A 26738-nucleotide genomic window follows, 5' to 3' on the forward strand; every position below is an offset into this window, starting at 1 on the left:
CAAACGACACGAGCTGATGGTCAGGTGTAATCAGTAGTGAATGCATAGGTTTGTGTTTATACATGCAAGTTCTCTTTCATCTACAAGGGTATACAGTTCAAGGGATATTAGTTCGTGGTTCAAGCATGCGGTAATTACAGCCGGGTTCTAATCGACATGTTTAGCGTGATACTCTTGTTTTAAAGAATAGATACAGAATTCATTGACAGATTTTTTAGCAGTCTTTATACCTTGGTTCACTTCTTTCGTGAAATTGGTTCAGTAGGGGCAGTTGTCTCCTTCGTTCTTCTTTCACTATCACGTCCCCTTTTATTCTAGCAGTGTGCTGATGTATTCTAGTGTCTCTCGTGCTGAGTTTTGTTCATGCTAGCCGAGCTCACCGCTGCTTTATTGGCGCTTTTTAGTGTTATGTGGACATTCTTCGGCGAATTTGATTGCCAGTGGCAAGATCGGTCATAAAAACCTCGGACTTAAGTGTCTTTCAAGTCTATATGATGAGGCAGAACCTGGTCCTCTTTCTTTGCGTCCTCTTGTGAAGGGCCAGGTATGATTTGGATGAACCTAGCGAGCCACGACTTCTGTATGAACTCTGGCACCCACGGTAGACGATATACTTCAAGGCCTTCTTCAAATTCTTCAAGAACAGTTGTGGTATCCTTCTTCGTATTTGACGACACCCCTCGTTCCTCAGGTGTACCTTAAGTGAGAGAAAGGCATGGAGGAAAAAAAAAGACTCGTTAGAACTTTATCATGGTGTTACAGTGCATGGACATCCTGGGCTAGCCCATCACAGCGGGGAAATTATAGCATGCAAGCATGCAAATAGCCACTCACTCACTTCTGTGATATCTATAGCCAGTTATGCTACATACCAGGTACTGTGTTGTCCAGAAAACACGCCAAAACGCCGCCAACGAAAGATGGATTGGCCGCTAAAATTTGCAGTAGTCGATCAACCTGTTCACTTCCTGTAAACGGAGAGATTATTATTTACACTTCATACAGTCAAAATACATTAAATAGAAAGTAAGACGATGTTGCAAAAAGTAAATAACTAGAAAACTGAACGGAGTTAATTTTCTTGAAAAATTAAAATAATAAATTACAAATTATCATTGGACAGACGCATTTCTCTTTCCAAACTGCAGATGTAAGATTTCTGAATCAAGCTGAAAGGTGACAGAAATACGAGTTCCTAGCCAACAAACACACACAAACGCACTTGTTCTCGTCCTTGTTGTCGGCTAACCTGTCTTGATGCCATCGGGGTTGGTCTCCACCCAGTGAGGCACCATCAGCCCCAGCAGCAGCGAGATACCGATGATGGCCACGTTGCGGGTGGAGCTGAGGTCGACGTATTGCAGGTTGGAGAGGACGATGCCGATGAATATGCCGATGGTGATGATCTGGCAGCCGCCGAGCACGCTGTGAGGGATGGTGACGAAGATGGCGCCCAGCTTGCTTGTCACGGCAAGTACGATGTACAGGAGGCCGACACACTGGAAAACACCGCGACTAGCCACCTGCGCAGGACAACCATAACATCCTTGGCACTCTGAACTTTGCTTTATTGCATCCCTCCCTCAACCTTTCTGAAAACAAAATCCCTCGAATAATTGAATGGCTAAAACAACTCCATCCCAGCCTTCACTAAAAAAGGGGGAGGGGACAAAAATAGATAATATAAATATATGTACACTCATAAATAGCAGAAACAATATCCCAGACAAATTCCTCGAATTCGTAAGAAAAACTCCATTCTAGTGAATAATAATAATAATAATAATAATAATAATAATAATAATAATAATAATAATAATAATAATATCCTTAGTCAGAAATTCAAAGCTTGTGCAAAGTCCAAAACTGTCTACCCTGGTGAGTCCAATGGCGCCAATGTTGCCTCCATAGGAGACAGTGGCGTGCCCGACCCCCATACCCCCGCTCAGCATGCTCATGATGCCCTCCACGGCGATGCCCCTATTCACGGCCCAGTCAGGTGGTCGTGGCACGTAGCACATGCGCGCGCATGCATTGTAGTCACAGATGGAGTCCAAGATGGACATGAGTGTTGCTATCATGAAGCTGACGAAGACTCCGGCGTGGAAAGACGGAAAGCCAAAGCGACCTGAAATGAAAGCAAGGCAACGAGGTACATATTGAAACATTTTTTGTTTAAAAGAACCAGACGGACTGGAAAGGCATTTCTTTTGGGATTTCCCATCTATTTAGGTAATTTCTTTGTATTATATACTTGTGGGCCATAGTTATTTTTCTAGATTTTTTTTTCCGGTGAGGGAGGTCTTAGAATTCACCTGTTATTTCTCATATCAAACTTCCCAGTCTTACCTTTGCCTGGCTTTGTTACTTACGCCTATGAACGTGTTAGTGTGCTGTGGGTACAACAGGCCCAAGACAGGGGACCTAGCCTGATTACCTGGATACGGCAAAGAGAACCAGTCGGTGCTTGCTATGACATCGATGTGCGTATCCGTGCGCGCGTATATTCCTACGCCGTTTTGGTCAGAGGAAATGACGTCAGCGTGTGTCAGGATGGCACTCACCGTCCAACCAATGACGACTGAGATTAGGATCTACTCAGGAATATAGCAAAAGATCGCAAGGTAAGCAGACGACAAACAAGGAACGACAGTGACGAGGACACAACGAAAACATTTTATGTCCTTACTATGGCACCGAGACCTTTGACCCTGACCTTATCCTGGACTTACAGCAAAGACTTGGTGCAGAGGATACCACTTGATGTAGAAGCCTCTCTTCTTATTCCAAGCTGGGATAGGCGTTGATGTTTTCGCGAGATATAAAGACAGGACTATACCACAAGCAGCCGTCCTTCGTTCATGGAACAAAAAATAAATAAATTAAAAAAAAATAAATAAAAATGACTGCTCACTAAGACATTTACATATCAATCCGTTTGCTTGTGGATTTATGTTATATGACCCTTGATGACTGACATAAACTGTACGGCACGCATCAACCAAGGAATCTGCTCCCTAGTAATATTTTTGATGTCAGAATGACAGACCACAACCTGCTTGCTTACAAGATGGCCACTGCCCAGAAGGTCTCGCAAAACCTGACAGCGACTTTGTAGACGTAAAGGCCGACGAGTGTGATGGCCACGACCATCGTGATCGGTCCGATGAACTTGAGCAGGAAGCCTACGAGACCTGTCACTCCTATCAGGAAATGCACTCCTCCCGCCGCCATCAGACTGCCAGAGATCTGCAAACACCACAAAGTGGAAAACCAGCAAATCTTTGTTTTGAGCGAAGGTAGAATTTCGCGGGGCTGCAAAACGTTTGACAGAAGGACTGAAGGTTGTGAAGACCCGAATCTTTTCCACGGCGAGATCACTCAAATATAAAGCATCGTTAGTTTTGTTAGTGAACATGTCGACCTACCTTTACAATGGCGCTTTCCACAGATGACGTCACGATCTAGCCGCGCAAGGGCTTCTGGGAATGCAAAGCGGACAAATATATTCCCCACATGTACTACACCAGCGTTTGCCGCGAATGCGTTGCTGTGCAGTTTATTGTTCAAAAAAAACAAAACGTGAACGTGTAAAAATGCGGTTTTGATTTTTTTATTTTTCTCTTTGTTTACTATGAAGCAGAACAGTACTTGTAACCTATAATATTAATTATTATACAGATCTATTTACAATACTTTTCTGTCATATGCCCCTGAATGAATTGAGAGGTTGACCATCAGTTTAACACCAACAATTCTTTTCAGTCTGTTTTTGGTAAAAATACTCCCACATTTCTATCTTTGACAATCTATGTGGTACATTAGCATTTCACTTGCTTTTAAATACATAAGCTACTCTGAAAATTTACCAAACAGCATCCATGAAAAACCATTTGGGAGGCAACACAACTGAGGCTTAGGGGGATAGTTTTACTGAGAAGCATAAACTTTTTCAGTCTTTCATTAAAGTGTTTTACATGAATTCGTGCCTTGGCTACCCTCCTTGTATCCATCTCCTGTTCTGCAGACAGGCTAGCTCGCTTACCTAGAAATGCAGGGATTTTTATAGTAGCCGGTCTCGACAAAAGCAAATCCTACACTTTAAACCCTTTGTCCACAAGCAAAACATCTCCTTGTTCAATGTGTTGTAGAATGCCACATTTCTCAAATATATCAACAAAACATGCAGCACCTTTAGGGTGACTGCAATCACTCCTTTCATTGTGGTATGGTGCTTGTAAGAGGAATACACATTGCCTTGCTGCCCATAATCCTGGGTGTCTGACAAAAGAATTGTGTGCAGTCTACAGTGTATCTGACATTTTTAAACTGTCTAAAAACTCTTTGCAAGATGTTTTATCTATATCGATCCTTTGTTGGGAACATAGGGACATTCACAGACTTGAAGTGTAGGAACATAAACTGATAAAAATTTGCTCTCAAACGATTCAGATGTGTCAAACATGTAGGCAATCATTTTCAGTGAAAGTCCTTTTCGCAGCCTCAGAAGTGTAATGAAGAGTTCCTCTTTTGGGGTAAAACGCCTGGATGGACCAGTTTTCTTCTCATTTGTCCCGTTGATAATGTGCAGGTTGGTCGCCACGTTGCGCTGGAGCCTTCATTTTACGTCTCTGTCGCTTTTGTCTCCTCGTCTGTAAGCGTCGCTAATATTGGTTCGTCGCTCTCAGATGTTGGGCCTTTTCCACCACCGGCATAAAATGCAGAGAGCAGATATATGTGCTCCTGGTTATTTTCTCCACATTTTGGAAATCAGATCGCCCACATAAAAACTGCCGGCGCTTTGCTTTCTCAGTCTTGAACCTGCCCTGTTGTCTTTCCCACTGCATGGGTCATTTTGTCACTGGTCTTACCAGGCTTTGGAAATGGAATAAAAAAAACGTCCCCTCCGGTAACCGCTCTGGATATCTGGAGTCCGATTTACATAAATCCCAACAGCAGTGCTTGATTCCTCCTGTTTTCAGCATTGTTTCAGAGATTAATATAAAAAATGTCGCTCTTTGTCAGTCGCCGTAGCGTAAACAGAAAGAACAACGTGCAGTGTTTGCCCGCAAAGCAATCCCATGATGCTCTTCTGCGTGACGTCACAATCTATTTTTAGTAACCCGAGAAAGCGCTATTGACGTATTGCCTAGTGGAGGACAGGTCCCTCCTCCCCCCACTCACACCCCTCCCCCACTCACCCTCTTCCCGCCCATCCCATGATCACGCAGATAAAGGGACAGAACTGAAGTCGTCAAGAGATAATGGAAGGGTATGTGGAAGATTATTGTAAAACGTTACAAGTAATAGGCAGTGTCACCTTTCTTTGATGACAGGTTGTGTAGACCTGAATACCCGGCACCCTGATACAAGACTTACCAGCTGTAGTTTGGGGAAAATAATGTCATGGGGTGTCGCCAGAGTTCCTTTCCCTGCGAGTGTCATGGATGTGTTGTAGATTTTTACTGCAGACATGAAAGAATATTAAAAAATAAAATTGATGTACGAGCATTGTCTTCTCGTCAGCAGCAACATGTCACCACCACAGGCACCAGTAACATATATATATATACTAGTGTGTAAATAATCCTAGCCTCCAGAACACGTGCCTATATATCTATATAAACTACTATGAAGATAATCCTAGGCTACAGGGCACTAGTAGGACGTGTCTCTTAAACTGCTTTGAAAGTAAGCATTACCTTCAAGGCACTACTATGGCGTGTCTATATAATTATATATAAACTAGTGTGAAAATAATCCTAGCCTACAGGGTATTATTCACAGTCTATATATAAACTAAAAGCAGAAATGTCAGCAAGCAAACAGCGGTCAGGGGCTTTTGCCCAAGGTTGCAATGCGCCAGATGGATGGTTAACGTGTAGCAGTCAGATAAACTCCCAACACGACTAGGGGCGAGATTTGCACCTGGCTCCAGGTGTGCAGGTACGACCACGAGCACGAGCACGCACACACATACACATCTGCTCAGAACCAACCTAGATCTTCATGCGAAGGACATTTCCACTCAGGAAGGTTAGTCAGGGCAAACAAAGGAATAATGTAGGTAGATGCAGCTCCTTGGAATATTGGCAGCCTAGAGAGGACAATTTCAAACCCGCTGTACTAGCATAGATACCTATCTGAATGTCGAATAACATAGTAAAGTGTCGACTTAATCAAAGATGTTACTTGATAACCTAACCCTGAGCACACTGGATCTCACCATAATGTGGAGGTGTCTTAGAGCACGAAACACGACACTCAACAGTAGTAACGGCAAAGATAGTGTAAAACTTATATTACTTCAAACGACTAAAACTAACATCAAGCTATATATATATCCTAATGTATAACATGGAACACCCAACTGTAAATTTACAAATAATGCGATCAATCAGATGAATATTTTGTAAGTGTATTTCGTGAAAGGTAATTGCAACATTTATTAACAGCGGAGAGGTTTAATCAATACAACAATCAGCCATCATATAATTGTAGTTTTTCCATTTTTGATTAGTCGGTAGAAAACTTTTCAGATCGTGCATCTGTTGTACTGAGCTAGTTTGTGATTTGGACGGGTTCAAATACTGCAGTTCTGTTTCGAGACAACCCTTGCATAGGTATTTTTTAAAAAGAATAAAGAAAGCCACTTCAATAAATAAACGATACGTATCGTGTTGTACCTGATGCCAAAGGTGCTCATGCAGAAGGTAGAGATGCCAATCATGAAGAAGGTAGCACTGAGTATCTGTGTCTTGATTTGTTGGTCATCGCGTGCGCAGATCACTTCCGCCACAAGAATGGACACACTGAGCGAGCCGGCCACTCCCAGCAGCCCTTGCTGTCATCACACACACGCACACACACACGCACACATCGTTTACAGCTTCAAGCACATTGGCTTCAGCAAGAGTGCTAGAGTATATGTCTAAATACCCAACTCCATATAATTTTCACTCACTACTCACCTGTATTTTCACACGCTCACATAATTTTACACAGCAAAGACAGCAGAAAAGATTGTAAGGTATCACACCCCATACTTTTCACCTCCCTCCCACCACAATACCCACCCTGACCCACCATTCGACCCTGTCTTCCTTGTACACACATTCACACACCAACACTATTCAACCCCAGATTTTCGCTTTGTCAGTTAACCATACAGGAAATTGTGAGAAACGGTTCCTCTGATTATTTATCTCTCATACTCCAACTCTAAAATTTGCATACGTCTTTCTGTTATTATAGATATCAATATAATTTTCTTGTTTTATACAGCTTTTGAAACCACCATAATATTAGAGTGTGAGCTATTCTGAAGACCAGCCTATCTTTTCTGTCAATAAATATGCCTTACCCTATCTCTAAGTTTCTTAAAGAATAATTTATTTGTGAAGCATCCATACATTACCAAAACCAACAGTAAATAGCATCCTAGGTATTTTTAATACACAGTTGCCATGCCCCTGAGCAGATACAAGATATGATATGCTTTTCGGAATACCGGGTATCTGGGAGTTTCAGCAAGCGCAACCAGTATTTAATAATTTAGATAATATACAGGGGGAACCTGCCTGTCTCTCCACAGACCAGCCTATTTGATGCTTTCACTAAGACACCAAAAACCTGGTATACGATGTAGGTACGATCTGCGATTCAAACAACTTTAAAATTATTTTTGCAGAATAGCATTTAAGATTTTTCATTATGTCTAGTACTTCAATGATCCCTTATCTCTGATCTCTAAATTACTTACAGATATTTACACTAAGCATGGTATAGAACCCCAACCCCAGGTGTGTGAATGTATTAACTACTTCCGGTGTATCCTTCCCATATAACCAATGTTCTTTTGCTGTTAGGTGACCTCCTTTAAGAAAAACAACTTTCGTTTGATCTGAGTCGACTTTAAAACAAACTTGCTGAGCTGCTCTTAACAGTGTTTAATTGATTTTGTAGACAAGTGACATTTGTTGAGGGCGAGAGGGAGAGGGAGAGGGAGAGGGAGAGAGAACTCAACTTTTATTTGATGGGTCAACAACAGTTTCATCGACGATCGAAGTCAAAACATAGACATGTATAATTTATAAAATAAGAAGTATATATACGTTTATATAATTACCATCACTTATCACACACTGCGCATGTCTTGACCATCCGATCTGATCTAAGTGTTCATAACAATAGAAGTCATCCAAACTGAGGTCAAGAGCGAGTTAAACATTGAGTAAATGTACATCAATGCAACCACTCTCAGATGTTTACATGAAAGTCAGTCAGTCAGTCGTCCCTTGACCGCCACCTGTCGTTGTTGGGGTGAGGGGTGGGGTGGCACATTGATAGAGGCGCCAGCTGGCCATGGCCGCCACTCTTGTCTATTGTGGGCGACAGTCAGTAGGTCCTTACAGGACGACCAGTCCAGTCTTTAACAATAGTAACCCAGTTCTTTCTCTGGCCACTGCAGAGTCGAATATCTTCCAAAATGCCTTGAAGGATAGTCTTCGACAGGGTGTCGTGTCGGGTCACATGACTACAGAGAGAGAGAGAAAGGCAGAGAGGAAACCTTCTAGAGCTGTGACTTCCATCATGAAATGTATAGCACGGACATGCCAGTCAACTTTTCATTGTGTTTGATCCACTTCTCACGGATGACTGCCCCATTTTGCATGTTTTTTAACCACGTTGGTCACAAGTGTTTATCTTTACTCTTTCTCTACTCCATGGGCTCTGTACGCGAAGGTTGGGATAAGCCTTGGAGGACAAAGACCATTGTACGGTCCTCTCGTATTTCCGGGTTTACTTATCAGCAAGGCCGCCCTCACCTCACCCACATACACAGATACATACACTCTGAGCAATAGGGATGGTGAGAGAGTGAAGACGAGAGAGCATGTAAACACATTGAATCTGCTGGCAGTTTCTCAGAAATAAATGTCATTTACGAAGTACGAAAGCAGGACCTTCAGTCTGTTTAAAGCTAAATAAGATTAGTTACCCCCCACAAAGCTACAGATTACATAACCACAGGCTTGAGTCCTAAAACTGAGACAAGCTTTGAACAAAATAACCACCTTAGTTATATTCGACCACATCGATCACAGCCACCTTGCTTACATTTCTCGCGAGCTCGATAGAGTGACGTTCAAGTACCTAACACGACGTCACACACTTTTTCGCGATCGGTGTTACTTGAACAGGTGTGTTAAATTTACCTGCAATGTGAACAAAGCAAGAAGGCGGACTGGCGGAAGATCCCCCGTGCGATAAATGAGTCGTTTTCTTTGCTCCTCCTCTATCTCAATCGATTCCTCCACCTCCTCTTTCAGCACTGCTTTGTCCTCCTTGCCGTCCATTGCTACAGCAGGAATCGCTTGCTCCCCATCCTTCCGTTCTTTCCATAATCTGTGCACGTGGCGCCATCAAGACCATCATCTGCTTGTGACAGTGACAGATGCCACCCATCCGTGCGACTGAGCTGACCAATATTAATACACATACGGCACTGAAATCACGGTTGTTATAGAAATTGTCAGTAATTTGTCCCTTAGAGATCGGCAAGTTCATATCTCGGCCCGTGTGTTGTTTTTTTCCCCTTCTTCTGACGTCTTTTTCTCTTTCTATCTTTACATGATATTCGTTCATTCTCTCTGTTTTTTTGGTTTTTTTTTTCGCCCGCTATTATTTCTTGTTCCATCCATTCATTCTTCCATGCTTTCTTTTTTAATGGATTGTTTAGTTTTCTGTCATGCCAGCATGCGTCCCCATCCCCTCCCACACCACACGCAGAGAAAGAGAGAGAAATGCATTATTTCTGGCATTGTGGACTTGCGGAGGTTCATGTGACTAGTCACCCTAGTGGAACAAAAGGCCACTAATTCAGTTCAGTTTTGCGACTGGGAAACTCCAACCAGCAACTACTTACCATAAATGGTTTCCTGATTTATCAGGGGAGGTAAGTGAGAGGTGAGTTACGGTTTGTGACTTAAGTATGTCCACAGCCACCAGACCAGCATCATTCAGGTACACCATTACTTACCAGCCATCACATCATTCACAAACACACCACTACTACACTATTTCTCTTGCCTTTTAATTTTACTTGTGCATTCATTCTTCCACCGGGAAGATCACTGAGTGTGACACGAGGGTCATGGATACATTATTAAACTGTATCATTACTGTGCACTTTGTGTCTATCTTGTACATCACTAGGTAATGTCATGGTCAAACACTCGTCACTTCCCCTTCCCACCCCTATCTTAAGTGTTACTTATTAATAGCAGGACCACTTTAAAGCGCATTGTATGTGACTTGTTGCTAAGCAACGGGATAGCGCACTGCGTGTCCCTTGTTGCCCGTTAGCGTGTTAATAAAAGCAGGCGTCACGTGATTCTCCTCCGTTCTGTCACAAAATCTGGCACGTGGCCTGCTTCACTCGACCGCTCCTCTCCGAACCCTGAGTACTTGTCCTTAAGTCGCTAGCACTGCGTGATGTCACAACACGTCACATGTTCGTCGAATGTAAGCCAGCCGTGTCCCCATCTTTGAGGCACCCAAGTCTCTCCTCCTCGTCCCTCGTGGTGTCGGAGGAAGTTGAGGACGAGGTGGAGCTGCCTCCTGGAAATATCCGACACACTTTGGTTATCCTCGACTTCTCCATGTATTTTTGCACGTAGGGGATGTCGTACACTTCCAGCCCTTCCTCGAAGTGGTCGTCCGCGGGCCCCTTGCTCAACTCCTCTTTTGATGAGTGCTTGCTCAAGCCACGTTCTTCTAGCGTGCCTGCAAGCAGTGAAATGTTGGCCGAGTGTAAGTAGTAGACGATTATTATCTAAACACAAAACATCTACATTAGAGTTCAATACATCACTGTCTCTCTCTTATTTTCACACATACACATACATCGGATTGCTTACCTGGAACAGTGTTGTCTAGGAAACAAGCGAGGAAGCCTCCCACGAACACAGGATTCGTCAAAAGTATTCCTATAGTACGATCTAAATCTATGCTCCCTATGGATGAAGGAAAATAAAGAAAGACAAGTGAATATTGTGACCCAATAATACAACAATACGTATATAATATGCGATACTTTAATAATATGTACATGATTACACACAAAATATAATCGTTAAAATAAATTAGCATGTTACGAATAGTTCGCGTGAGAGTTCACACACACACACACACACACATGAACATACACGTGCAAACACGAACGCATGTCTAGATATTTTTAAACAAAGAAATTAGTTTAATCGCAGAGAATGCAGAACGCCTGCTTCCCACATCATCCGTTGATAATTATACACAGAGCGGTTATCCTCAACACAGAATTTTTTTAGTAGCGCATCTCTGGTGGTGAACTATTCACCTCGGCTGCGAGTGATAAATTTTGTCGCTGCAACAGCTGCTGGTGTGATTGCAGTCAGGATTGACAGTTCGGAGAGAAGTCACTTCTAACTCCCTTCCTGCAGAGCAGCAAATCCGAAAATTGATGAAAGTGAGAATGTCAGTAAAACCTCTCATTCCCCTTTGAATCCCTCCTGACCCAAACTTTTATTCTCCCTATTCAAATAAAAATTCGCGGGAGGTAAGTGTATGTTTCTATAGTCTATGCTCCGATCTTGACACATCGTGGACCGCAGCACGTTCTTTACTCTGTGCAGAATGCAGGGCGAGCTTTCCGCTTGATCCTCGGTAAACAGCAAAATACAAAAGATTCTAAGGATGACTTACATCCGGGAACGGTGTGTCGTTTTGTGTGTGGCGTATGCTTTTGAACAATTTTAACGACATCATTGAAAAATGTCCGAAATGATGATGATCCTTTTCACTATCAATTGTGATTATCCTGCATGTCACCCTAGTGGCAGATAAACCCAGCTGTATATATGTCTGACGCACGAACATTTTCCAGACAGATGCTGCACGATAGATAATCGTTACCCAGCGGCCATCCGACACCAGACGAGCCCACAGTGATGCAAACATGACAACACAATGACTACCGCAGCCTCACTACTCCAACAGGAGTGCACAGCACGCTGTATACTGGAAACTCGACTAAATTTATGTAATACTGTACTTTCGTTTCATCAGATATTTGCACCCAAAAAAAAAAAAAAAAAAAAAATCGAAGAGCTTTCACAGCTGCGGGCGCGGGTACACGAGCCCTCGCCCATCCCCCTTGTCTCTTGTTCTCCCCTCTCGTCAAGTCTGCCTTCACTAACCTGTTCGTATACCGTTGGGAGTCTTCTCCATCCAGTGCGGGATCATCAGCCCCACGAGCAGCGAGATACCGATGATGGCCACGTTGCGGGTGGACCTAAGGTCGATGTACTGCAGGTTGGAGAGGACGATGCCGATGAAAAGACCGATGGTGACGATCTGGCAGCCGCCGAGGACAGAGTAAGGGATGGTGACAAAAACGGCGCCGAATTTGTTGAAGATGGAGAAGAAGACATACATGATGCCGACGCCCTGGAACACCCGGCGGCTGGCTACCTGCAGCACGTGACGTACCATGAGACCAACTCCGTGTGAGAGAGAGACACTGTGTGAGATAGAAAGAGTGAGAGAGACGTGTGTGAGAGAGAAAAAGAGACTGTGAGAGAGAGACTGTGTGAGAGAGAAAGAGAATGAGAGAGAGAAAGAAAGAGTGTGGATCACCAGCAAAGTCGTGACGTCAGCACTTTATTGTGGAATAGTCTCTGACGTCACTTCCCTGTTCACCATCTCGATTGTGAGTACACTGGCGATTTGTTGGGTAGTTTTCGGGGGTACTCAGGAGTATAGCGAGGGAGTTTCGATGCACTTTTCACACCCCGCAAATATTTCTTTATGTGTGAAATGATCTTTAAATAACACAAAACCAAAGACACTGGTAAATAAACTACAGTGCAAAGCCTCTACGAGCACGTGGCAGGGCTTGCAGCTGCACGAGACTGACCCTGGTGAGGCCCATGGCCCCGATGTTGCCGCCGAACGATGAGGTAGCGTGGCCGATGCCCAGGGCGCCGCTGATGAAACTCATGAACCCCTCCACCGCCAGCCCGCGGTTCAGAGCCCAGTTGGGGGGCTGCGGCACGTAGCAGGTGCGCGCGCATGCGCTGTAGTCGCCGATGGAGTCCAGGATGGACATGAGTGTGGCCAGCAAGAAGCCGATGAAGATGCCGGTATCGAAGGAGGGCGCGCCAAAGCGTCCTGAGAGAAAGGGAGAGGTGAGAAAAATGTGATGGAGAGAAAAAAAAAGGAGAGAGAAAAAAAATGACAAAAGATTAAAAGAAACAGAAAAGAGAAAGGAGAGAGAAAGGGGGAGATTGAGGAAAGAAAGAAAATAAGACCCCCCCAAAAAAAGTGATAGAAAGAGAGAGGAGGAAAGGAGTAAAAAAGGAGAAAACGAGAGATGGAATGACGGAGAATGAGAGTGTGTGGAAACGAGAGAAAGGAGAGAGAGGGAAAGAAAGAGAGAGTTCTTCCTCTCACACCAAGGTACCTGGGTATGGAAAAGAGAACCAGGGGCTGTTGGTGATGACGTGTGAACGAGTGTCCGTGCGCGCGTAGAACTGCACGTTGTTGCGGTCTGACGACAGCACGTCAGCAGTCGTTAGAATGGCGCTGACGCCCCAGCCCACCATCATCGCGATGAGCAGCTGAAAGATAATATCATTGCAGTTAGCTTGGTGTGTGCTGACAATGCTTGAGTGCGAGAGACCATTTAATGTGCTAGTCGACTCTTTCTTTCTCTTTCTCAAATGAACGCCCAGTAGGTGGTATGATCTCGACAGAATTGTCGCCTTTCGCAGACGTGTGCCGCGTGTGAGACTGAAATTGGACTAACCATCTAATGAGGCCTAAACTCTAGACTTTTTTCTGGTGAAGAAATTTAGGGGTCACACACAGAGCTGGTACTTGAAGGCAGCTTATACTCACTGCGAACACCTGATGCAGCGGGTACCAGATGATGTGGAATCCCTTCGATCTACTCCAGAAAGGAATTGGTGTTGATCTCTTGGCTAGGTACAACGACAATATGATTCCCGTTGCAGCAGTCCTATTTAATAAAATCAAACAAAACAATCTAGGTCAGGGTCTATATGTGAGCGCAAATTTATGCAAAATTTATTATTAAACTAAAATAGCTACAAAATATACTTACCTGTAATGAAATTACGAAAATTACGAGGTTGGGGTATGGGAGTCAGGGTAACAAAACGCATGATAGGATAACGAGATCTTTATAAACAGCCTTTGAATGAAAATATCAGGCCTTTGATGTGTCCCTCTGCTACTGGTACTCACAGCACAGCGACCCCCCAGAAGGTCTCGGAGAACCTGACCACGACTTTGAAGATGTAAAGCCCGACTAGAGTGATGGCGGGAACAATGGTGACTGGTCCAATGAACCGTAGCAAGCAGCCCGCCAGACCTGTCACAGCTATCAGAAAATGAACGGCGCCCGCAGCCATCAAACTACCAGACATCTGAAATCAAACAAATCCAGTCCTTCTTATGGGGTTAGGGTAAGGTGGGGGCAACACCAGCCTCATCAACTGCACAAAGAAACTGGAAATTACGATTACGGTTCACGGAATTCCGAAATGAGGAAGATCTTAACCTGTTATTCCAGAATCAGATGGGGACTAGGAAGGAGGCCCTGCAGACTTGTAGCCTTCCGTCTGTACCAAGCTTTGCAGTCTTGCATATAAAGCAATTATCTTACCTTGCATCTATAGCAAGTTTGCAATATTGCATCTATAGGAACTGCACCACCTTGAACCTATACTAATTGTGTAGCTTTGCATCTACAGCAGTTGCGCAACTTTGCATGCATAGAAATTGAAAACTGTAATTCCTCTACTTAAGGATAGAAAGAGAGAGCGAGAGAGTTGGAAAGGTGGAGGAGAATAATAATAAAAAGAGTGACTGGAAAGCTAACAATTAGGAGAGAAAGAAGATGAGAGAAGTGGGGTGAGAGAGAGGAGAGAAAGAATAAATGAGGAGAGGGTGGTGTTTTCAGGATTAACCGTGATGTAGTCGGCCACCAACAGCACGACTTACCCTCTGAACATGATGGTAGATAAACTCCTTCGGCATCGGGAGGACCTTCCCCAGGTCCGTGACGTTAGTGGTCGTGTTGGCATAATACTCAACTGCAACAGCAGCATCGTCACAATGAACCACTCTCGTCTGTGAATTACTGAGATAACAATCAACGAGCATCCAGTGTCTTATCACATTCAGTTCTAACAATCATCAACGAGCATCCATCCATGTCTTGCCACTGAACGTGTAAGAACATAAGACATTGGATGCTCGTTGATTGTCAGAATGTGGCTTGGCATGACAATGGATGCTCGTAGTGTTAGAACCTGATTATATAATAAACCATTGTTTGTCATTATAGTAATCCACAGAAGAGAGTGGTTCATTGTGCAAATGTCAGTAGGTTTACTTCCCTTTCTTTGTTTTATTGTTTTGTTTTATGCGATACTCTCACTTAATCATTAAGAGCTATAGACAGGAAGACAAACCCCTTTTTCTTTCCTGCTTCTCGTAATATAATATAAAGAGAACTGTCATAAAGTACAACGAAGGCTACTCACCGAGTTCTTCCTGTGATGGACACTTCCATTCGGGCTGAGCGCTCAAGTGTCAGCAGTGGAATAATGTACTCGTTGGCTGGACCCTGGAATATTGGCAGCCTGCACAGTATGTCAGCAAGTAAAGGCTGTGTTTGAGTCCGATCCCCTCCCTGCACCTTTTACCTGACCTCATGGTACCCCATTTGGTACCTTTACCTGTTTCGGTGCATTTTTATTTTTTATGCTTATGCGTTTTGTTACAGCTGGCTCCAGATGAAGCAGCGCTTCGCAGAAAAAAACTTGTACCATACATCTTTTTATACAGAACAAACTTGGACAAGGTCGTCATTTGAGGGAGTATAATGTGTGTGTGTGAGAGACAGAGAGAAAGGAGAAGAAATTGAGCTATGGAGTAAAAGACAGAGAAAGGGATCAGGAAACGACAAGGTCAACGACAACAAAATATAACATTATATAATCTATCTCTCCCTCTGTGCCAAACATAAGCGCGGCATTTTGGAACTTCAAACTTACATTTCACTACACATATGGATACACTTGACCCAAATGAGGTGATAGATCGAATATTGACAATACACACCACAGGTGGACGAGTAAGCAACAACAACTTTCTTGTGTTGTAAACAAAGCAGTATGATGATACGTGTTTGCATGTGACGGCGAAGGTTGTAACCCGTGCAAGGCCAGGCCGTTATCCGATCCTTATCAGATATCAAAGGAGCATTCCTTTCGTCTAAAGTAAGGCCAATGAATATGTTTGGTTCGTGTTCGTTGCTCCATAGCATGTTTATTTGAAATGTTCATGGACACCACCCGTGAAACACCTTGAACCCAGATAGTAACGAGTTAAAGCCCAGTGTAAGGGTCCTCGCTGTACGTCTCAGGAGTCTGTCGGGGTTATTATAAGAGCATCACAGGGCATCTCAGGGTTATCAAAGAGAGGCTGGAGGAGGGGATGACAGGGTTCTTACCTAACGCCGACTGTGCTCATGAAGAAGGTGGACAAGCCGACCATCAGGAAGGTGGCACTCAGTATCTGGTCTTGAACTCCTCGTCGTCCCGCGCGCACACCACGTCCGACACTATCGACGACACGATCAAGGAGTTGGAGATGGCGAGAAGCCCTTGCTGTGAACATATCATCATGTAGTCAAATATGATATACACGTTTATGTCTATTCAGCTGTCTATATAAAATATATATAAATATAACTTTATCCAACTATTGATAAATGCATATTTCCCTTTCTCTTTATCATATATATAAATAATTTATTAGCAACATCTCTTGCTTATTTTGTCTCAACCTGTGTGCTGTTGATCACTAAAAGACAAAATCTCACAACTACTATGAAGTGGCATTTTAAATTCCTGTCTCTATCCTTCCACAAAACCAGACAAACAGAAGGTCTATGTCAAACAGACGGGCACAGAAGTGCGAGGGAGGTGAAACTAAGAGTGCAATATGACAGTCTGTAACAAAGAAGGGAGGTGAGCGTAAGAGTGCAGAGCATTCAGTCATACAGTCTAATAAAAATGGAGCGGAAAGGGAGGAGATAAAAGGACAGACAGCTCACTTTCTAGACAAACATTCCGGGTCATCCCCCGCCGGGAAAAAATTATAAATACTGAACACGAGGCCTGAACAGAACTCACATGGCTCTTCAGTTCCAGAATGGTCAGCACCATCAGTGCTCCAGACACTCGCAGTGCCAACCATGTCCATCTACAGTATCACCGATACATTCCATACTGATTTTCTCTGTATTAACAATCACTACTCGCTTCACGTTCACACATGCGGTTTCACGTGGTCAGTAAAGATCTCCACTGTCTCTTCCTCTCTCAGTCTCGCCCACAAAGATGGAAGACGTGAATATACGGGAATTTGTTAAGAGGCTGGAAATGAAGAACGTGACAAAGTCCATGCTCCGTGATTATACTGAGCAACCCTGATTATACTCTAGCGGCCAGTGAATTTGCCCGCAGCCACTGATATCCCAAGAACTGGGACAGCTCCATCTTGCCTGACTTCGACCCAAGACAGTCTCAGCTCTCAGTCTTCCTTGCGGTCAGGACTCTTAGAACTGACAGTGAATTTTTGTTTACCTACTTTTTTTTATTATTACCGACCGCGTTTTTCTAAACCTACAACAAAACAAACGTGAATTATATTTTAGAAATTCACTTAAGGGCACTCGTCTACATGTATACTATGTGATGCAAAACTGTAAAGAAATGTGCTCGTGCAAAACACCAAATCGAAAGATTAAAAAAAAAATTACGCATGACTACTATCCTCAGGGATAAAACCTCACCCGGATGTATATTTAAATTTTTTGTTTTGTAACTTAAGACCTGTAGTTACGTGGGTGTACGTACAAAGTACATCTGGCCCAATAAGTTGTTTCCGGTGACTTGGCAACAAAATGTCGCTGACACATTTTCCAAAAACCAATCTAATCATGACTTAGTGGATGAGGGGGGAGGGTTAATGAAGTTTTTAAAGAATCGAAACTCGTGACGTTCATGAGAAACTCCTTCTGCTGACTCAAATTCTGAGGATTGGGTTGGGTAGGCATCCGGTAGAGAGACTAATATCTGAGTGACAAACATCCAAACAATAACAACTGCGACCTTCATACTAAGCACTTGACGCCTTAGGAAACGAGAGGCGCTGAAAATGTTCTCGTGATCTTTATCTTTATTGCTGCAGAGAAAAAGTCAGATGTAGGTAAAGAAATAGCTAGAGATGAATAGAAAGCGAGGAAGTTTTAGAAAGGCAATTACGTTAGTTGAATTGTTTTTAGAGTGTCAAAACTTTTTCTGGTGCAGTCCTGGGGAAAACGGTTCAGTTACCCACAGTTCTGTAATTGATAGAATGTTATTTGTCGAGTAAACACGGTTATTACTCGCAAAGCTGTCGAAGCCGCAAATGTCGGAAAACAGCGCCGTATTTCTCAAATCCCGTAAAAACCCGTTTTCCTACTTAATGGTTTCATTATCGAACAACACCAGTACAGTAAGAGAGAGAATCAATGTTTTTAAAAATTTGAAAAAAAAAATTCTCTCTGCGAACACAAGTGTTGTGTATGCTTGTTGAGAGCTTCTGCCTGTTTGCGAATGTGAGAAAGGATGTCGGTATGAGTACACAGCTATGAATACATCTGAGTGCAACAACCGGGCAGGTTAACAGAGGTACCATTCACGATTCAGATAAAATAATATTAACAGATCGAGTGACGGACTGAGATGAGAATCCGCCACCCATAATTATTCTGTAACATGGTCTGAAAAGAGAGAGAGAGAGAGAATTAATAAATTAAGTGAATTTCTATAGTCCATTACCCTGCCATTAAAAGCTAGCTCAAGGGCTTTACAGAGAAAACATACAGACACACAGATATAAGATTAATTATGGTATCAAAACAAAGAGTTTATTCTGTTTTCAATAAGAAAGCAAAGATGCAGTCACTACAGTTCAGTTATACTATCAGCTGCAGTTGTGATTTGCAGCGATAGTATCCGTGAAACTGGTGGTGAAGGCCGTGGCACCATTAACATAAGTTGTTTACAGTTGGCGCACATATGGGTGTCACGGAGTACACATCAACACAGTGGTAGTAAAGAATAAAGATGAAGCCCGAGGCAGGATGGAAGACCAGAGGACGCACAATCAAGCCGCACTTATTGACTCGCGTACATCCACAATCTAAAGCAGCGGGAAGAATGTCAAGAGGGAAATGAACCATATGTAGAGCAGAAGGCAGCGAACACCTGAATGGTAGTGATGATTTAAAACAGCGAATGAAAATCCAGGAGTCGAGATGATGTAGATATGGCGTGTGTGATCGTTAAACGATGAAGAAGACAAAAAAGGGACAGAGACTCAGGAAACAGTCCAGAACAAGTGCATGCGAAACGCACAACAAACACAACGAAAACCAAAAGGCACTACAAGAAACAGAAGAAAAAGAACAGGGAGAGCTAGTGCCCTCCAGAGAGAGAGGGAAAGAAGAAAGAATTATAGAGAATACGGAGTTTAGAAACCGTGTGTCATCATCGTGGCCAGGTGGATGACATTCTGACAACATGAGACACTTACCTGTAGCGTAAAAAGCAGCAACAGCTTGAGGGGTGGGTTGTCTCCAATGCGATAGACCATGCGCCTCCACGACGTGTTGATGATCGTCACGGTGTTGTCCTCTGACGTAGTTTTGTCGGCGTGTTCAACCAGTCCGTTGCTCTCGGCGTGCTCAACCAGTCCGTTGCTCTCGGCGTGTTCAGCCAGTCCTTTGCTCTCGAAGGTGGTCGCCATTGCGGGTGACCTCGGTTGGCGATCCTCGCCCCGAACTCGACTGAAGCAAGTTGTACACAAAGAGCACCGTCACCAGCGATAAACCTTGTCAACCCTGTCCTACCTTCAGATTGCGACTATTCTACACCATTCGTTCAATGTTTGCGTCCGCCTCTGCTGCTGGAGTGGAAGAATCTTCTTGCAAGAAGACACGTCCAAATGTAAGCGGTGCCACAAGCCTTTGCTGAAGTCTGGAAACCCGTTTCAGAACAGCAAAAAAAAAAAAAAAAAAAAAACAACTCAGCGAGGATCCTTCTTCTACAGCGACTATTCCCTTAGAACTGCATGAGGTTGTGAAGCGGTCTGTCCCAGAGCGATGTTGGCCATTCAGTGTGTTCTGAAAAAAAAAATCATCTCTCTTAGCAATAAGATATGTGCTGCGACACAGAAATCTAGAAGTCCAGCAGTTGCTATCTGCTTCTATATTTGAGGAATGCGGCAAAATGCGTAGGAGGTTGTTCAAACTTAACATCAGCGACATGGAATGGTTGGTGGCAGGGTGAGGGTGGAAATGTCAGCTTCCAGTTTGATCATGTGAACTCCGATTCAAAAAACGGAAAAAAGGAGATAACTGAACGGCTTCGAGCAAAGTAGCTTGCATCATCAGCTCCCTCCCACTCCCCTAAGCCATGCGGTCAAAGGTCAGCTTAAAAAAAAACAACAAAAAACAAAAAACGGACATGGAGAGAATATCACTGGAAATAGTCTGCTACAGAGCCTTTTATTTATTTTTCTTTTAGAGTTCTTCACAGGTTGAGCATGTAGTTGTTGATTACGTCATTGCAAGACCGACAAATGTTGGGGAGAAACATCATTAATGAATAATTAACTAATTAATCAATCGATTCTAATGAAGCCCATAGAAATCGACTCCGTGTGGGGAAATGCGCAACACAAATCGAGACATTATTATTAATGACAAAGCAGAAGCATATTATTTTGCCAACCACAGCGGATGCTGTTACGTACAGTAACGATCGAACTGTTAATAAGTTTCGACAGAAAAGTTGTCACTGTTCAGCTGTGGGTACGAACCACAGCTTCGAGTTCTTTCAGTCGCTCATTCACTTGACCACCTGGCACACATCGACAACCGACACGCTTCGTTAAATTCCAACTCGTTCATTCCATAAATAGAAACATTACATCATAAACGGAAACATGGCGATCTGACATGAATTAACCGAAAAAGTGAGCAACGATTATTAATACAATGTAAAAAACACGAGACACACCTCCATTGATTTTCTCTCTCGGCGACCGCTCTCTCTCCCTCCCTCTGCGTCAATAGTCTTTATGACGCAACTATGACGTTAGTATGACGTCAATCTTAAGTGACGCAAGCTCACCCTCTGCCCTTTCAACTCTTTTAGGCATGGGTGACCTACTTGTCCTCTTTCCTATCCGTGACAGCTACAAACAAGTATACCTTTATTATATTCGGTGGATAGCACCCCAAATAATTGTTGTTTTTGTTGAAAAAAGACGAATAAATTTTTCGTGTAGTGTGCGGTGCAGTGTCCATTATCCTCCCTTGGCAGGTAGAGTGCCCAAGCCAGTTGCGATTCAAAAACACACCTGATCCACCCGGACCCTCGAGTATGTCAGCATAAAGGGAAAGAACGGTTAAGAAGGCTAATTGACGTCTCTACATCCCCTGTAAGAACTTCCATTTTGAGGCCGCAAACAGCGAGTTTTGCTTGAAAGTGGGGTTCATCCGGCTCGCATTTTTCTACATTCTCTCTCTCCGCGTGTGTATTATCACGGAACTGAGGAGCAGGCGTTAAGCGGTGTTATGGAAAATCCTGACTGTCGCCAACTAGATCTTCTCAAGCCCCATGGTAAGTCATGCGGGGAAAAGTCTCTTCGAATTACATTACGTACAATAAGATGCATGATGTGCAATGACCTAGGTGTGATTTTTTCCCCTCAAGCTTTAAAACACACCACAAGCGCTCAGCGAAATTCACTGGAAATAGAGGCTGAAGTATCACAAAATTTGTTTTGGTGGCATTTTATGACGAGGAGGAACGAGAAATATTAAATTAATAATCACACTTGGATTTGTCGAGAAAATAGGAGGCGACGAAAGAGAAGTATTCCTCAAAATAGCGACGTCTACATGAGATGAATTACAGGAGGAGAGACGCAATCCTCGGTGAAAGAAAACAGACCAGGACAAATGTACTTTTGCTGCATGTTCTCTTCGACACACAGAGTTAGTTTGTACTCGTTTAGGAAATCCTAAAGATAACGGCAACAAGAGCCAGTGGATTAACTTTGGTCAGAGACCTTTATATACATATCAGCTTTGTTCAAACGTGCCTTGCGAGCTTCATCCCCAAATTGCACTCAAGAATTTTCTGAAAAACATTTCAAAATATGTTATCAATCAGTCATCTATACAGTAAAGCAAGTCTCGGATTTTCAGTAAAACGAAGAGATCTTCCTACAGCAGTGTCAACTATACACAAGCACAAGCTGTTAAACCAACTACGACTACTGATGAAAAGATTTAAACAAAGATCAAACACCAGATGTGCAACACCGACGGTAATATACACCGTTCTGGTCTGCAAGTCACAGTCACAAACACATTATCAGTCGTATCTTTATCCAAGTCAATGTTAAAAACAACGGACAGTGGGATGTGCTTGATCAAAAGCAGCTAAAAGTGAACTGAGTGTGACAAACGCATGAAGAGCATAAACGTGCGAGTATCAGTAAACAGTAAATTTTGCATGCAGGAATTAACCATCTATGAAACAAAAAAATGACAAGAGTTTATCTTAGACAAACGTACATTTAAAATGTGTTTACATTTTAATAATAATACACATGGAAAAATTGAACTCAAATGCGCCTCGCAGTAACAGATCAACAATAATACAACGTAGACTGCAGTGACTGATTGTTGCCCATTAAATTGTGATCTGGAGAAGATTAACTTACCAGTCTGTTCAATGAATTCAGCTTGGACCTTTTAATTTATTTTAAACTTCAGTTCAAGCTTCTAAATTAAGTTCAAATCTGTAGGGCTGTATTCGAAATCCAGCCGTTTCATTTTCTGAGTAAAAAATCCTTCTTGAAGACGACAACCTGAATGATGTTTCTTCATCTGAGTCGAGGACATGCACAGACTTGCTGAACTGAGCCACACTCACTGTTACAAATACTACTTACACACAAAAACTTTCCAGTGTAGGACAGTAATCTTCTGCTTTCCCAGTGACAGGTTAGAATGCCCATGATTGAAGGCTTATATCTTGAAAACTAAGCCTAATTATGTACTTATATTTTTGGGAATTATTATTTTAAAATGAATTTAACCAGATCATAAAGAAACCTGGGTAAACAAACCTCCTTTCGTTTCACTTTCATGGAGAAAGGTCAAGTAGGTGGTCAAGGATAAAGACAACGGACGAGTTGGGAGCGTATGTACATCAGACATCAACATGGCTTACCATGACATCCCGACCCTGACCTCCCTGGCTTAAACTGTTTGAGGGTCATTCGACGGAATGATCTCCGCTCAGAATTTGAAATCACTTTCTTGTAATAAACTAAAAGCAAACATCTTTTTAAAAAATCACAACGTTGGATCTCGCGAATGCTTGAAAAACACGAGCCTATGGAAAAATAGGATGTTTTAATCATTGTACTGTAGACTGCAGAAAATAACATTATCTGTGGCCTTCGACTAATACAGGTGGGTTTTTTCTCATTACTACATTAAGCGTTGCAGATGAAAAAGCAAAACACCCACATCCCCACCAAAACCTCCTCCCCCAGATTTTAAAAATGTGGGCATCTGGAAATTGGCTGTCAGTAATCCTTTGCTAGGCAGAGGATAATACATTAATTATGCTTGGTCTGAGGATAAACAAATCAATATAAGCAAATCTATCTTTTCCATTAATAAATTCCCAAGCAAACATCCAAATATAACCGAGTCCAGTACTTACACAGTTTTTCCTAGCGCGCAATATTTACAAGGGGACTAATGTCACAGGACACCGCCCAATGACGACGCAAAAATGGACGCCAGGTGCCTGCGCTACTTGCTGTGCGTGTCTCCTGCAGACGTTGTGGTCACTGCTGTCGACTCCTATCGAACAAAACTCTATTGTCAGTGACCTCAGACATGTCTAGGAAGCGAACACAAGTACGGTCACTGTCGTTGACAGAGTGTGGACCGAGAGCTGCAGCTTCCTCCACGCCAGCGACCAACAGCATGTACACAACACGCTCTCCGCGGAGGTTAAACAAAAGCTGCAAGTATGTCTTGGTGCAGCTGTCCAGATAAGTAAGCACATTGGGCAATCGGGTGTCTCAACCCGCTACAGTCTACAGGGTGGGTGTGGACTGCAAGCTCACGTACTGCTATGTAATCTCTTTGTCAATACGGGTGGGTTAGGAGGAGTGCGGGAGGAGGGGTACAAAAGTCTTTTTTTGTCAACGGATGGATATTTTATTATATATAATGTTAGGATTAAACACAACATGTTTTCCAAAAAAAAGACTTTACAAAAATATTTCATTACATTAGATGAAACAGGGAAAAAATATGGGGAAACTGCCGTGTAATTTTTGGCTTATCTATCAATGACCTAAAAATAGCATTTACTCATTCTCTCCTACTACCCCACACCCCTCCTCTCTCAGTGTGTGTAAGCGTTTGTAGAATACATTGAACTGATTTTTTTTTAAATATAACTGTTTAGTGTTTATAACCTGAACTTTCTAGTGTAATGTTTTGTTAGTTTATTAAACATATTTTTAATATAACAGCATAAAAGGCTCCATATTTATATCACTATGAACAGGCTTTACATACACATTTTCTGCTAAAAACATGTATAAAATGTATTATAAAGAACATTATGTATTAGTCAAAACATATTCTATGCTGTAATAATTGACTGGTAAATGTTTTACAATATACTAGCAAATTTCTCCTTTATATATAAAATAAGAGCTTTAAGATAAAGGCATTTTATGAACAAACTATACATTCCTTATACTACAATATTTTACTAATATCTATTTCTACCAAAAATAAGACTGTTTCCATCTTTATAAAATGAACAAGATTTTCAAACTATTACTGTCTTATGTACTTAATATTTCTGTGTGTCCTGAGGCAAAGACACTAAACAAATGTCACAGATTAATGCTGACCATCAACTCTACCCAGAAAATATGTTTTTAAATCTGATTGAGACACTGCAGGTGGCACTTTCCCTACATTAAACACGACAGAAACACGTGTAGTTCCAGCCTGTAACTTTTCAGCGGATAGTGACTTTGTTCAAGTGGCTTCAAACCAGTTCCAGACAAAGAAAACAGGTCGTAAGATTACAGAGCCTATCTCTCGTCCCGAAACCGACCCAATTAAAAAAAAAAAAATCTGATGATAGTCAAGTCTGGTGGTTCTAAAAGTTCATGGCAATTAGAACTCGCGAGATGATTGCAGAGTCGGAAACAGCTCCTCAGTGCTGCTGGTTTTCAACCGTTTCCACCCTTGTGAGAATTGAACTTTGCCCTGTTTCTTACACACTATTCATCCGTCTCGAAGAATTCGACACCCGAAGAAAGGAAGAACAAAACATTTTTTTTTTAATTCACCGGGAAAAGTGGAGTTTTGTTTTCCGTCATAGTCAAATAGTACATGCAGCTTGTAAACGGAACGCGAAAATAAATTAAAACATAAGAAATCCATATTGCTCCAAGCTCTGCAGTAACAGCCACAGAACCACTCGGGCTGGAATCCTGTTCGAAGCTGCATGACAGACTCGACTTATCGGGTCAGAATATTACCGATGGTTAAAAAAAAAAAACACACACACTCCCCGTGTGTAGAAGGAAAAGGGAGTGGTGTGTCAGCACTAAGGACATCTGACCGCGGTCATGGCTTGGGGTCGGAATATATCACACAGACCGTTACACAACGTGTCACGCTTGAGGTCCCCCTCACACACACAAAAGGATGGTCGGATATAAGGTGACAGGGCAGAACACACACAGCACACAGACAACTGGATCCAGACACCGGCAAGCCTGTTCCTTCTCTAATTCGCTCAGTGTCTCCGTTCACACAAGAGAAACACACGTTGGAGAGAAAGATTACCGTGGTGGAGCGACGATCCCGCGGGCGGTCACAGACTGGTGGGCTCGGCGGCTTCAGCCATATTTCTGACGTCTGCTGTGGCCGTGTAGTAGTGAATGAGAAATCTCCACGTGATTTGAACCTTCAGCTCGGCCACTCGGCGGGTTGGGTGGCTTGGCGACTCGCACAGACCGAGCACGCGTGTGCTTCTCGCGCCTCCGACAGCACATGCAGGCCGCGCGTCATTGACCGGTGTTGGGGGGAAAAGGTTCCCCCCTCCCTTTAACGGCGTTGGAAAAATGATCAGCTGGGAAATGAATTTTCGAGACTGGTGAACGTTGCCCCAGCAAGTCCTACCTGACTGCCGTGGACTAAATTTTCTTCCTTGTTTCTAGAAACTATGGTGTTTTCGTGTGAATTCCTAGTCTGGCCGAGCTCATGGGTCAGACGACCGGGTGAGCTGCAAAGAATGCAGCCTTCCCTTGCTTCTTTCATCTGGGAATTTACTTTCTCATTCCGGCCAGAGCAGTGTGTCACAATTAGCGCCCTTTTCTGGTCCTAGGAATTGATTACCTATGACCCGTGTGATGAGTTTGAGATTACATTAAAAAAAATTGATGCAGGTTCATGTTGCAGAGAAGACAACAAGCTATAGGGA

General features: G+C 43.0%; 2 protein-coding genes across 5 annotated transcripts; both read right to left on the bottom strand.

Moving 5' to 3' along the window:
• Positions 1-369: 369 nt before the first annotated feature.
• LOC112565094 (solute carrier family 23 member 2-like) lies at positions 370-9934 on the bottom strand. Its single transcript, XM_025240366.1, has 11 exons — positions 9219-9934; positions 6687-6844; positions 6000-6097; positions 5380-5465; positions 3068-3249; positions 2733-2853; positions 2438-2594; positions 1875-2128; positions 1250-1523; positions 873-968; positions 370-697 (listed from the first exon to the last, which is right to left on the bottom strand). The coding sequence occupies exons 1-11, from the start codon at positions 9357-9359 to the stop codon at positions 471-473; spliced, it is 1794 nt and encodes a 597-aa protein (XP_025096151.1). The 5' UTR covers positions 9360-9934; the 3' UTR covers positions 370-470.
• A 143-nt stretch (positions 9935-10077) lies between these two features.
• LOC112565095 (solute carrier family 23 member 2-like) lies at positions 10078-26331 on the bottom strand. 4 transcript variants are annotated; one of them, XM_025240367.1, is made up of 12 exons: positions 26102-26331; positions 19720-20308; positions 16586-16742; positions 15615-15713; positions 15070-15161; positions 14311-14492; positions 13942-14062; positions 13505-13661; positions 12959-13212; positions 12240-12513; positions 10923-11018; positions 10078-10788 (listed from the first exon to the last, which is right to left on the bottom strand). In XM_025240367.1, the coding sequence occupies exons 5-12, from the start codon at positions 15103-15105 to the stop codon at positions 10511-10513; spliced, it is 1398 nt and encodes a 465-aa protein (XP_025096152.1). In that variant the 5' UTR covers positions 15106-15161; positions 15615-15713; positions 16586-16742; positions 19720-20308; positions 26102-26331; the 3' UTR covers positions 10078-10510. The 4 variants fall into 4 exon arrangements, with proteins under 4 accessions (XP_025096152.1, XP_025096153.1, XP_025096154.1 ...); XM_025240368.1 differs by lacking the exon at positions 26102-26331 and adding an exon at positions 23937-24933; XM_025240369.1 differs by lacking the exon at positions 26102-26331 and adding an exon at positions 21207-21250.
• Positions 26332-26738: the final 407 nt, after the last annotated feature.

This window comes from Pomacea canaliculata, linkage group LG5 (assembly GCF_003073045.1).
Source record: "Pomacea canaliculata isolate SZHN2017 linkage group LG5, ASM307304v1, whole genome shotgun sequence".
Classification (NCBI taxonomy): Eukaryota; Metazoa; Mollusca; class Gastropoda; order Architaenioglossa; family Ampullariidae; genus Pomacea; species Pomacea canaliculata.

Coding starts and splice junctions, on each gene's coding strand:
- LOC112565095 (XM_025240367.1), bottom strand. CDS start 15,105: ATGCCGAAGGAGTTTATCTACCATCATGTTCAGAGG. Junction 13,662..13,941: donor CGCTGCATCAGGTGTTCGCA/GTGAGTATAAGC, acceptor ATTATCTTTCAG/CTGCTCATCGCGATGATGGT. Junction 13,213..13,504: donor GTTCTCTTTTCCATACCCAG/GTACCTTGGTGT, acceptor CCTTTCTCTCAG/GACGCTTTGGCGCGCCCTCC.
- LOC112565094 (XM_025240366.1), bottom strand. CDS start 9,359: ATGGACGGCAAGGAGGACAAAGCAGTGCTGAAAGAGGAGGTGGAGGAA. Junction 6,098..6,686: donor ATGAGCACCTTTGGCATCAG/GTACAACACGAT, acceptor TGTCCTCTCTAG/GCTGCCAATATTCCAAGGAG. Junction 2,854..3,067: donor TTCTGGGCAGTGGCCATCTT/GTAAGCAAGCAG, acceptor CCATGAACGAAG/GACGGCTGCTTGTGGTATAG.